The sequence below is a fragment of the Papaver somniferum genome, chromosome 9, assembly GCF_003573695.1.
Source record: "Papaver somniferum cultivar HN1 chromosome 9, ASM357369v1, whole genome shotgun sequence".
Taxonomy (NCBI): Eukaryota; Viridiplantae; Streptophyta; class Magnoliopsida; order Ranunculales; family Papaveraceae; genus Papaver; species Papaver somniferum.
This window is the reverse complement of record NC_039366.1, coordinates 32,041,060-32,054,762: the sequence shown is the minus strand read 5'-3', so window position 1 is coordinate 32,054,762 and position 13,703 is coordinate 32,041,060. Positions and strand designations below refer to the sequence as shown.

At 36.8% G+C, this 13,703-nt stretch overlaps 1 protein-coding gene across 1 annotated transcript; it reads right to left on the bottom strand.

Moving 5' to 3' along the window:
• Positions 1-11,315: 11,315 nt before the first annotated feature.
• On the bottom strand, positions 11,316-12,271 carry LOC113311716 (WUSCHEL-related homeobox 3-like). The gene is made up of 2 exons (XM_026560519.1): positions 11,921-12,271; positions 11,316-11,771 (listed from the first exon to the last, which is right to left on the bottom strand). Exons 1-2 carry the CDS (start codon positions 12,269-12,271, stop codon positions 11,316-11,318), a joined length of 807 nt encoding a protein of 268 aa, XP_026416304.1.
• Between the last annotated feature and the right edge of the window lie 1,432 nt (positions 12,272-13,703).

Below are 13,703 nucleotides of genomic sequence, written 5' to 3'. Positions count from 1 at the left end.
TATTATGTCATAACATTTGAGATGATGAACAGGTCTGGTATTCAATATAACAGTTAATTAAAATGGTCTTGATTATGTCAGTACTAACTTGGATGAATGTTCCTCCTGATGATAGTATTTTGGGAAAAAAAACTACAACTATTCTATAACAAAGAAAAAGGAAAGCACAGCTTGAACTCTCCTTTCATACAACTAGCATGACAGTTAACAGAAGTAATAGTATGATTAGATGCAAGAGCAGGATGCGGTCTCAGAATATCAAAAGAAAAAAAAGCTGTAAATATAAATTAGTTGTAACTTAATAAATCAAACAACAACCTATGTGTAGAACACTCTGTGTATGCACGGTCATGAAATATACATACTCTGGAAATTCATGTATTGATTGATACTCATTATAATAAATAAATTATGCATAAAGATCCTAAGCATAACAGAGGAAAAGCTTAAACATGCATATATGTATCTAGACTAAACACTAGAACAATGGGTAATAGATTCATCCAGAAGTTCCCAAGAGAACACCAGTCTTCTTCTTAATAAGACATAAATAGGTGCATAAACCCTGCTGCCAATGAATCAAATATGAAAATAATCTATCAATTTTATTTCTCTTCTTACACACCTTGATTTATGTTCAGAAATCAGATGCATAACTAAACACTAAAAATTGAATCAAATATGAAAATAATCCATCAATTTTATTGCTCTTCTTACACACCTTGATTTATGTTCAAAATCAGATGCATGACTAAACACTAAAAATTGACCGAATTTTATAAAATCTCAGTATCCCCATATATTCCCTTCTGTCAGAAACCAATAATTAAAACAAGATTGTAGAGCAACATCAGAAGTACCAATTACTCATACTAATAAAAAAAAAAAAAAAAACACAGAAACTAAAATCAATTAGGGTTTTGTTTGAGTCAAAAATTAACCTTTGAATCAAAAATTAAGAACTAGGGTTTGTGTCAAAACTTAACCTTTGAATCAATTGGGTCTGAATCAAAAATTAAGGTTTGAATCAATTAGGGTTTGAATAACTAAGCTTTCTAGATGAAGGAAAAATTGAGAACAAGATCTACCTTTGTAAGATTTAGCTGAAATCGGATGCAATTCCTCATCATCTTAGGGCTCTTTATATAGTCGAACAGATTGAATAATCCCGCCCAAAAGATTTTGCATTTGATTTTCATCCCGCTCAAAATTATTTAGGGTGAACTGAAAAAATATTGAGTTTCATCTACGATTTCTTCTTTCGGGAAAAATCTCTTAAGAAAACACCATTTGATTTTGATCCTACGGTAGAGCTAAAAATATTTCCAAAATTTAGAACCCTTTTCTCTCTAACAAATCTCAAACTTTCCCTGATTTTCAGCCAAGAACTTTATCCCCTTCGGCTTAGTTATCTCCAGTTCTCTCCGCTCTGTAACTTTGGTTGAGGAGGAAAAATAAAAAAAGAAATTTGAGGTGTTATAGAGCGTAAGATAAGAGGTTCTTGTCTATTGATCTAACTATTGGTTGGGCTAATGATAACTATTATCCACCGTTAGATCTACTAAGGACATCCTATTCGATGTTATGTGGAAATAACATAAGTAAAACCTTAAAACCATAATGGACTGGACTGGGTTGGACTGGTGGGTTAAACCACGATCTAAAAAAATTAAATTTGATCAAGACATTTTGTTGGAACAAAGTAAATTTGATTTAAATTGCATTGGATTTTATGGATAATTAGGAAAATAAGTGTCAATCCAGTAATGTTGGGGGAAAATCGAGGAAAATTGGAATACATAGAACCTCTTGTTAAAGATTTTCAATTCTTATTTGAGAAGGGAATGGGATGCATATGCCCAAGAAATGTTTACTCTATGTGCAGTTGTTTTGTGGACGATAAACGATTATCCTGCTCTTGGTACACTATGTGGTTGTCGCTACGCTGGATATCATGGTTGTGTGGTGTGTCGGAAATAAACGCACAGTATTAGGATTCATGACTCAAACAAGAATGTTTATTTTGGTTATAGAAGATTTTTACCCTATGAGCATCCGTTCAGAAGGCAGAAGGGGGCATTTGGCGGAAAACAAGAGTGGGAGACTGCTCCAGAACCAATGACCGGGGAAGAAATATATGAGGATGTATAAAGAATTAACGGGGAAAGAAGGGGACGAATACTCAAGGGGAAGACGTGCAGGCTACATCTGGAAAAGGTGGAAAAATGAAGTGCATCAGAAAAACGAATACTCTAGGGGAAGACGTGCATGCTAAACCTGGAAAAGGTGGAAAGATGAAGCGCATCAGAAAAGCGAAAATTGAGCACATCAGAAAAATATCAAAAGAAGTCGATAGGTCAGGTGAGGAAGAGGAAGGCAGGGAAACCACTTACTGGAGCAAGAACAACATATGGCAGCGACTACTTAGATATTGGCGCTATAATGATGTCCAACATTGTATTGATTTCATGCATGTCGAAAAGAATGTGGGACAAAGTCTTGTTGGAACGTTGTTGCACAACGGGAATACAAAAGATGGATTAAACGCCAGAAAGGATTTGGTGCGTTTGGGGTTAAAATCGGAGTTACACCCTAAGACAGATGACAAAGGAACGATACTACCCGCAGCATGTTATACATTAACCACGGAAGAAAAAGACATATTCTTGGAGACACTATACGAGTTAAGAGTTCCAAAAGGGTATTGTTCTAATTTTTCCACCCTTGTGAACCTAAAAGAGCGTAAGCTGATCGGACTCAAATCACATGATTACCATATGCTTATGCAACAATTTTTTCCCGTTGCTATTCGATCAGTTATGCTTACACCTGTGAGATATGCTATTATCAGGTTTTGTTTCTTTTTCAGATCAATATCTGCCAAAGAAATCAAGGTGGAAGAGCTAGATAAATTGCAAGAGGATCTCTGTGTGACATTATGCTTACTAGAGAAGTATTTTCTTCCATCCTTCTTCGAAATCATGATTCATTTAACTGTACATCTTACCAGGGAAGTGAAGTTATGCGGTCCGGTTTGCTTTCGATGGATGTATCCTTTCGAAAGGTGTATGAAGGTTATAAAGGGGCATGTGCGAAACAAAAATCAACCTTGTGGATTGCCGAAGAGAATGTTGCAGAAGAGACGATTGAGATATATCGTGAGTACCATAAAAGCATCAGGACAATTGGTATTCCACTAGATAGGCATAATACATCTCAGGAGGGAGAACCGTTATCAGCTGAAGAGCCTTGTATAGTTACCCCTGAAGAGTTGAGACGAGCACATTTCTATGTAATGCAGAACACGCCTGAAATTGAGCCTTACGTAGAGTAAGTATTAATTTGTTTTTTTCTTCCTGTTTTTTTTTTTGGTACAAAGTATTATAACATTTGGTTATTGTACATACCAGCCGACACAAGCTCTATTTGGAAACTAACTATTCTACTAAAAAGCGAGCATGGCTGGAGAAAGAGCACTCTAACACTTTTGGCGCTTAGTTAAAAAATGAGGTAATAGGTCATAGAAAAAGTGTCTTGTTTGATGTGTTATATTCCTTTAAAGTCAAGGTTCATCCTAATAATGAATTTCAGGTTGAAAAAGAGTTGGCAGACGACAGAGAAAATATCTCAGAGAACTTAAGATGGATATCACACGGCCCGCATTACGAGGTAACGAAATACAATGTATATAGCATCAATGGATATCTATTCCGCACAAGATCCCGTGATGGTAGAATTCACCAGAACGCGTTGCAGCAAATGACATGCACATATCTAGAGATGATGACGTTACATATGGTAAAGCCTCTTATTATGGTGTCTTGCAAGAGATATGGGAGTTAGATTACTGTGAAAGAAAAGTTTATCTGTTCAAGTGCAATTGGGTTGATAATAAACGTGGGGTCAAAAGAGATGCTCTTGGCTACAAGATTGTTGACCTTACTATGTTGGGATACAAAAATGATCCTTTTATTTTAGCCTCACAAGCTAAGCAGGTATTTTATGTCAAAGACCAGTTAGATAAGAAAAAGTCTATTGTTTTTGTGACACCTCCCAAAAATTATAGAGATGATGATGGCAACGATGAGGAATTCAGTACAGTAATCTTTTCTGGGAATGATAATATCTTGCCGTCTGTAGATCCACAAGACTTGGGTAAAGAATCCCGAAATGATTACTTCCGAACTGACTGCCGAGGTTTACTTATACGCAAGCCAAAATGACACACTCCCGCGGGTACGTCGCTTTATTTCCTTTAATCTGTGGTTATTCAGTTAGTGACATGATATTGAAAGAACGATAACGATGGACCTTATGTTTAATCCTGTTCCTTAGCATGCTTTCTGTATGTTTGCGTGCTTTATTCTTTGTAAAATGAATAACATCATTCTATCCGTGTCTCATATGGAACTTCAATTGAAATTGCTACTACTGTACTTGACAACTTGCTACTCTGGTCACTTTTAAAGAAATATCCAAGAGAATGAGAGTTGGTATGTTTTTGTCCTATTGCTTGAATATATTTATGGGCACATGCACTATAACTACATGTTGTACTTGTATTTCAGAAATCTTTTATACACTTCATAACATTACTCAAAGCATATGGTGAAATTGAATTCCAAGTACTCCAAATTAGATTCGTAACCCTGTAGATGTATGATGGAAACTCCAGTTCATTAACCACAAAAAAAAACATTTAAAATGATGGTGCTAAAGGTCTTATGGTTCTCAATTTTATGGTGAAAGCATTTGGGCGCGGACTGATGCTTTTTCCTAAGTGAATTGCATGGAGCGGTTCACTTGCTTGTGTGAGGAGTTTGTATTGTGTAGACTGTGAAGAATAGTGAATTTTAATCTTATTTTCCTTGTTCCAATTTGAACCCTCAACCGTTTTGAATACCATACTTGACAGGGTTTTTCCCATATCTTGTGAAAGTCCTCTTTGTAAGAAGTCTTGACCACAATTTAGGTTGAGTTGGGCTGACACCTTGTATTAATTGTTGTGCCCTCGTTCTTTCTTCCTTGTTTTTGTTGAACTTAGAACCCTATTTTCCTGTTGCAGGTTCGTTGTGGCTATTCAACACTCTACATTGTCCCCGAGCTTTGACGAAGTCATTTTTATGCCATCAGATGCCTCTATAAGTTTGACACTCGGATTGTAGGACACGAACACTGCATATAAAACATCAAGAATTTGATTATGGGATTGTTTTGTCTTGTTATATAAAGAGCAAAAGAAATGCATTCCTATTCCAATCGCAGTTTTGGAGTGGCTGGCTCCATAATCAATTTGATGTAATATTTTTGTTTTTTTCTTTTGGAAAGAGGTAAATAAAATATACTGGTTGTAGATCTAAAATTTTTCATTAAATATATTTGATAAAAATATACAAGCTTTTGTGAATTGATAAGTTAAACAGGTTTGGTTGGTCTCACAGATGGCTCCTGTCGTTTGCAGTCCCTTCTAGATTTGTATGAAAAGTTTAAGATATGGTTTCCCATTTTGGATTTTGGCGTGGTTATATATCGGGAATTCTGGGAGAAAGTAACACAACATAACTCCACTATACGTGTTTTATTTTCACAAAACACCCGGCTGCACCCGATGTATTGCAATTCCCTTGGAAGCCACAATCACTTGTAATGTATCCTTCTATACACCAGAGCTTGAGGTTTCTTTATTGCAGTGAACATGCATAAACATTACCCTAGCATATGTTGCTTGAAAATTAAGCATACTAGGAGCATTTGGCCTAGAAAAGACTCGGTAACAACCATGGGTAGTACTTTAAAAGTTAAAATTCAATCTCAAGTGTCTAATGGATCCGACGCTATGTTCACAATTTGTTTTTCGTGCAGCCATATCATAATCCTCCCAAAAAAAATATGGTGTAACCATATGTCAATCTTTTGTCATGTTTGATATAATGTGTCAATTCCTTAGTATATGCGTGTCTAATAAACCAGATATTATGGACACATAAACAAACCAATGTGGCTAAATAAATCCTCTTTCTGTCACAGACTAAAAGGTGTGTCTATTGTCATCCGACACTTTTGACACATACAAAATTATTTAATGTGGCCATATACGCATCTATGGCTACATGTGATTGGATTAAACTGAAAACTATAACCAAACGATACCCTATGGATACAGTTGATGGGTTTAGGATTAAACCCATGACTAAATGGTGCATTATGGCTACATGGTAACACAAAATGTGGTTATAGTTATGCTGATGACCAATAGCCACACGAATAACCTGAAACGTGGTTGGGCTGTAAACCAAAAAAACGTGGCCTATGTGAAGGTTTGTACTAGTGAGTTTTGGCGGAGCGTTTAATCGTATACCTTCCTATTCTAATATCAACAACTCAATCTAGTTTCATTAAAGGAAGACACATTCTTGATGGAGTATTGGTAGCAAACGAATGTGTGGAATCTAGACTTCGTCAAAAATTACCGGGGTTGGTTTGTAAGCTTGATTTCGAAAAGGCGTTTGATAATGTGAATTGGAATTTTTTAAATGAAGTTTTGTTCAAAATGGGGTTTGGTGGTGTTTGGAGGGCTTGGATTAGAAATTGTTTAACATTCTCAAAGTTCTCGGTTGTTGTCAATGGATCGTCTTTTGGTTACTTCAGTAGTGAAAAGGGACTCCGTCAAGGAGACCCCCTTTCTCCTTTTCTCTTTATTATTGTTGGTAAAGTTTTAAGTTTTATGTTGAACAAAGCACAAGAACAAGATCAAATCTCTGGTTTTTTCGTCAAGGAGGGAGAACAAAAGTAAATCACTTACAATTTGCCGATGATACAATCATTTTTCTTGATGCTAAGAGAGAAAAAGTTGATGCCCTTCGTTACCTTCTTCTTTGTTTTGAGTTAACTTCGGGTTTGAAGATAAATTTCTCCAAAAATAACTTATTTGGAGTCGTGGTCGATGAGAAAGTTGAAAATTATGCTAACATGCTAGGATGCAAGTATGCGAGTATTCCTAGCATATATCTTAGCCTACCTTTGGGAGATAAGGTAGGAGGCACCCAAAAATGGGAAAAAACACTTGAAATTTGTGGAAAAAGAGTTATTTCTTGGAATGGAAAAACAATAGCAAGAGGAGGTAAGTTAACTCTCATCAAAAGCGTTTTAGCTAGCCTGCCCATTTATTATCTCTCTATTTTTCTTGCTCCTTGCTCCATAACTAAGAAAATTGATAGAATTGTGAGAAATTTCTTATGGGATGATGAAAATAGGAAAAGAATTCACAATATTGGTTGGAAATTATCTTCAAAACCAAAAGAAAAAGGCGGTCTTGGTATAAGAAGAGCTAAGCAAGTGAACTCGACTTTGCTAAAGAAATGGTAGTGGCGCTTTGGCGTAGAGAAAGAAGCGTTTTGGAGGAAGATCATAGTTGAAAAATTTGGTGAAACATTTACCGGTTGGGAAACTCTCCAACCCAAAGGATCGAAAGGAGGTAGCTTGTGGTTTAATATCTATAAAGAGCTTGAAGATTTCAATAAAAATATTAGATTCAAGATTGGAGCGGGTAAGGAAACTAAATTTTGGGAAGATTCTTGGCTTTGTAAAGGAAGATTGTGCGGTATGTTTCCTTTGGATTATGAAGCTTCAAGGACCAAGGAGTTTGTGGTGGCTAGTATGTATGAAGTTAGGAAAGATGGTGTAAGGTGGGCATTTATGTCTAGGCAAAGATACTCTCAATCCATTACAAGTGAAGTGCTATCTATATCAAATCTTGTCTCTTTCATCTCTATTCAAGAAGGGGTTACGGATGCCCGAATTTGGGTTGGTAGTGATCATGGTCAATATACGGTTAAGGATGGAAGTAAAGACAACGACGATCAAGGTGAGCCGGATTATCCAATCAACGTTGTTTGGAGTAATGAGTACCCTTAAAAAATTATTTTTTTTCTTTGGCTTCTCTCTCATGATCGGGTAATGACGGCGGATAAACTTTTAAGAAGAGGTATGGATGTCTCTAATTTTTTTCGTTTTTGTGAGGAAGACGATGAATCGAGTTCGCACTTGTTCTATGGTTGTTGGAGAACCCGGAGAATATGGGATTACTTCGTTGAAGGGTTCCACTTTGGATGGTCATACGACCCTAATATCATTGTATCTATCAAGACTTGGAAGTTTAATTTGGGAGGCGAAAGACTTAGCCGCATATGGAATGATATCCCGGTTGCTATTTGGTGGTGTATATGGAAAGAGCGAAATGCAAGAACCTTCGATAACAAAAAGAAAACTTTGGCAAGCCTCACTAGAGATATCAAATTACAAGCGTTCTTTTGGGCCGAATAAAATACAAGAATGTTAGGGCTTACGGCAAATATTGTGATTTCTTCATGGGATTCATTATACCGGACTCCGTAATTTTTGTGTTTTTTTTATTTCGGTAGCCGAATCCCCTTTCGGTTCCCCTTTTTTGTTCGGTTGTAATCATAAGATTAAGGCACCCCTCTTAAGTGCCTTTTTCAATGAAATTTCTACTTGACCGATCAAAAATAAAAATGGTAATTGGCCAAGAGACGACTGAAGCGAAAAATATAATATGAGGGGTCATTCTTAACTGTACTTGGCTATACGTACTAAAGCTTAAAGCTCAGCATAATTAACTCAGCTTTTTTTAGTTGTGGATGCTACTGTGTCTTATAACTGAGCTAATGGAACTTCTGCAAAAAAGAAGAATTAGCTGTAGGGTTTGTTGGTCACTCTGTGTCACAGAGTATGTGTAGCTTGTTGTAGCTTTGTATTGGATGTTCCATGAGGCATTTTTCCTAGAGGTTATTTGTTTTGGCTAGCATTTGCTTAGGCCTTTGTGCACCTAGTGTGCCTCTTCTTCTGTAACTTCCTTTTTCCCTTTCAATAAAATTTTAACCTTTTTCCTTCAAAAATAAATAAAAACCGAGCTAATGGTATCAAACCGGTGGTAACATATCCCTCTCTAGTATTCTCATCGCCAGATGATATTGGATGCACCGTATCTGGGCGGAGCCAGGGGAAAAAGAGAGGATATTTTGACTTTGGTGCCCACAAAATGATATAACTTTGTGTTTGGTGCCTAATTTTGGCCAACTTTGAGTTTGGTTCCTAGTCAAATGATTAAGTTTGTTTGACCGTATTGACCATCCAATTTAGAATTAAAATTGTGAAATGACCAACGAAAAAAAGACTTTCGGTTTGTCATTTCCCAATTATTGACCATATGATCAGTATGAACCCACGTGTCTAACTTGGTAATGTTAGTAAATAAATCGAAAGTTTTTCTCGTTGATCATTTCACAATTTTAATTTCAAAATTGGATGGTCAACACGATCAAACAAAGTTAATCATTTGACTCGATCGTTTGACTGAGCACCAAACTGAAAGCTCGATAAAGTTAGGTACTAAACGCAAAGGTGTACCATTTTATGGGCATCAATCTCAAAATATCCCAAAAAAAATGGGGTCACTTTGCCAATCGACTCCTAGAGGTGTTTATTTCGTCTAGGGCTGCACATGGGTTGAATTGGGTCGGGTTTGGCCTCACCCACCACCCAACCCACTGATGGTGGGTAACTGAAGTTGTCACCCGTAACCAACCCAACATTACAATGGATCGGTTTTCACCCGACCCACATTACGGTGGGTTGGATCAGGTGGGTGGTGGGTTACCCACCATAAAATACAATGAACATTACATTACAATTACAGACTTATTCTCTTTGCAGTTTCTACTTCATATACTACGGCTTCAGTTGATGGTAATATAATATTGCAGCTTCCTGCGAAGAAGAAACAAAATTGAAATAAGAATTAAGAACCCAATTAAAATTAGCCAACCCAAAATAAATCTTAGGAAACAAAACCCTAATTAGTAATTACAATGATTCCTAGTCTCACCTTCGGGTGTTGGTTTGCTACTGTACTGGTGACGATGTTGATTGATTGTTGCTGGTGATGATGTGATTTGGTTTACAAAGCGAAGAGAGAGTGAAAAAAAGAAACTGAGTCTGAGAGGGAGAGAAGAGGCTGCCGCTGAAGGGAACCGAAGAGAAGTTAGCGATGATTAGGGTTAGGGCATTATATATCATTACTTCAACGACTATGGTTCATCTAGGATAGGTAATATAAGAGTTAGAACTAACTTAGAAATATTTAGGTGGGTGGGTTGGCTCTGGTGAGGGAAGCTGTCATCCACAGTCGACCCACCATACGATGGGTTTTGATGCCGTGATCCATAATCGACCCATTTCTAGATGGGTTGGGTCGGATATGGATAATTTCGGGCGGGTATGGATTGGGTTGGTGGGTTGAGTCGGTTTTGTGCAGCCCTAATTTCGTCAGTTGAACAGGGAACTAATTATCCCAAACAAATTCGGACCAATTTTCGATTTCCTAAACCAGTTAGGAATCTGGTATGTTATATGGCCAGTAACTTCATAGATTCTACAAATACAGGGATATGACCCAACATTGTCCTTAATAGAATTGTAGGGTTTTAACTTTCAAGTCATTTATATATACATGTACAGTACTAATAGTCTAGGACTCCTGCTAATTGATAATATATATTTCAAATTACAGCATTGCTAAAAGAGATGATGTACAACTAGCTAGCTAGGGTATCCAGAAGGACTTAGCTCTATAGCTACATGTGTTTCATTTTCAGGGCTACTGCCTCCACCCAGAGATAATAATATGTCTTATCTCTAGACCACATTTTCAGAGATAATGAGTTTCATATATACGGCAATCATGCATGCATGCCCTACTCAGCTATGTGAAGTTATTCATATTTAGCTATCAAGGATTCTGCACAGACTACTACCCTAGTCTTTGATGAGTTTATCAGTTGTCTGTAACTCACAAATTACGATACAAATCGAATTCATAAAAATAAATAAATTAAGCTAGTTTGATTTTAACAAGTCCTTAAAAGCTACTTGCTTGTGTTTGAACACAATTTGCAGCTTTAAACGAATTACACAAAAAGACACTATCAAGATAAAACCAAAACAAAGAACAAAAAGCTAAATTGTCAACAACTAGCTAGTTTCATTTAAAAATCATATGGAGTGAGAGACATTCTGAATGATAAAGTAAAAAGTAAAATATATAGATAGGCTAGCTGTATGGGTAGCTAGTTAGACATACAAAGAGAGTCTTTGTTTCTTACATACAAACTAAAATAAACTTAGAAATTTAAACCTAAGATGACAAAAGTAAGAAAACCCCACGATAAATCATGAATAAACTACATGAAGAAAGATAGAAAAACACCTAGAGAGATAGAGAGTTCTCTAAGTCTAAGTTAGCTTCTTGTTGTGGATGAACAGGTTGCAGAAGATAAGAAATGGAGATGCTGCTGCTTAGGTGAGGTAGTAGTAGGAGCAGCAGCAGCACAGCATTCATCTTTGAGATTGGTGCTTTTAACGGGAAAAAGTTCTAGGGTTTTGAGAATAGGTCTGTTATTGTCATTGGTGTTGTTGAAGTAGGTGTTACTGTTAACGCTGTTGCAGCAAGGATACTGGAAAGTTTTTGGTGGATTCATGACATCCATCATCATCAACCAATCACGGTCATACATATTCACTGTTGTTGTTGTTGAGGACGGTGATGGTGATTGTGATGATTTCCCCATCATTTGATGGTTATTAACCAACACTAGCCTTTCGGGAGTATTATCATCATATGTCCATTTGTATCTCTTCATTACTTGACTTGCTTGTTTTCCTTCTTGATGCAGCATTATTTCACCACCTGCTTCCTACATATATGCGAACACCATTGAATCATGAAAACCATCATCAACGACAAGTCCTAGTATTGTCATGCACAGTAGACATCATGATTTGATAGCTCAAAAACAGTAAAACAAAAACAAACAAACCAATACAATCATGAGAGGATGATTACCTCGTGTTGGGGAGGAAGAAATTGTGGAAACTGATGAAGGCCTGACCCGACACCAATAGTTGTAGAAGGTTGTTCATGATTAAATTGTTGGTGGTGGCGAAGAAGGTGTTGTTGTTGTCTATTGATGAGTTTTCTCCTAAGTTTTTGTCTATCTCTTGCTTTATGATTTTGAAACCAATAGAAAACGTTCTTACCTTCAATCTTACCATAATAAGCAAGATGAGCTGTTATATGTTGAATTTGAGTTGCATTCGGAGTTCTTACACCACTTTTATACATTTCTTCAAGAATCATTAGTTGCTCCGTGGTTGGACACCACCTTGTTGATGCAGGTGTTGTTGCTGGCGACATATTCTCTAAATTTGCTAAAGATTACAGATATCTATCAATAATTGATCTTCAAAGTCTTCTTCTATATATGGAGAAAGAGCTACAGAAAAGAGATGAGATATTAGACATGGAGAAAGAGTTAAAGAGACAAAGAAGACTTATTGAGATATATAGGACATGTATGAGAGTAATAAGACAATCCAGAGAGAGACAAATGAAAGAAGGATTGAGACAAATAGAATGAGAGATCTTAGTGAGATTTAGAGAGAGATAGAAAGGTGGGGTGGGGTTGGAAATGGAAGCAGTGTACCAAAATGCAATTGCTGCATCAATAGACAACACTGTTTCGTCCCTGATGATAGTAAGAAATAGCATTCAATGTGAGTTTCAGATACCATTCTTTTGCTTTTCTCTTCTTCTCTTTTGCTCTTTTGCATTTTTATCTAAAATCATTCTCCTGATCGTTTTGATAATGGAAAGAGAGAGGAGGGGAGGGGAGACAGAAAGATCAGATATGAGAGGGAGAGATGAGATGCTGTTTTTACTGCACACAACCCTGCAAGACATCTCTTTCTATCTATCTAGCTAGCTATCCGTGTCTGATCAGTTAGTTTTTCGGTTAAATGTCGAAATAAATAATAATAAGGTGATGATGACGAAATAATGCAATTTTCTTTCTACCACATGCAGGCATGGCCCCTCCCTTCTCAGACTTTCTCACTGTCTCATTCACCCAAAGAATGTAAGAAACATACTAAAATATTATTTTAGATTCGTCATCTCTACAGCTCTTTTTCTTCTTTGGTAGACGGTGCATTTCTCATGTAGATTTTATCTTGGCCATTCGATTCAAACGTGAGTCATGATATGCATGTCATAAGTCAAAACTATATATATAGCCTTAATTAATTTGATTCATCGAGCTTGATCAATGGCAACATCTTGCACTATAGATTTTGTGTGACGTGCATCTACTAGGATGGGCAAAATTGATAACGAGAGTATTCTTCGAGAAAGACAACTATGGAGTAGGGCATACATATGACTTAAAGTCAAGATATAAAGTAAGGTTGTCGAGTGAGTACGGGTATGGGTCGAAAAATTGATGCTTCTCTATTTCCCATGGACAGTAGCCTTTCTACTCCTGTTTTGCTTCTGCTTATGCAAGAAGAATGAATAAGTTGAAGGCATCCTAATTCTTCTTAAGGAACCCATTCTGGTTTTACCCATGCATGGTCAATAGCTCTGCCTTCTCGCATCTCTAAGCCAGCCCTAACTACAAAGGGGCGTAGTGCATGGAGTCTTGGTATAGAAATGCCCCGGTCAATCAAAATAACATTGTGGGTTCATTGGCATTGCTTTTGCCCGGGTCTTTTTGTTCTGGATTTTGATAAGAACATTTGTACTCAGATCAAGTCGAGATAGTTTGTATTTAGTGAGTCAAAAGAAGTGA

Coding starts and splice junctions, on each gene's coding strand:
- LOC113311716 (XM_026560519.1), bottom strand. CDS start 12,271: ATGTCGCCAGCAACAACACCTGCATCAACAAGGTGGTGTCCAACCACG. Junction 11,772..11,920: donor TTCTTCCTCCCCAACACGAG/GTAATCATCCTC, acceptor GCATATATGTAG/GAAGCAGGTGGTGAAATAAT.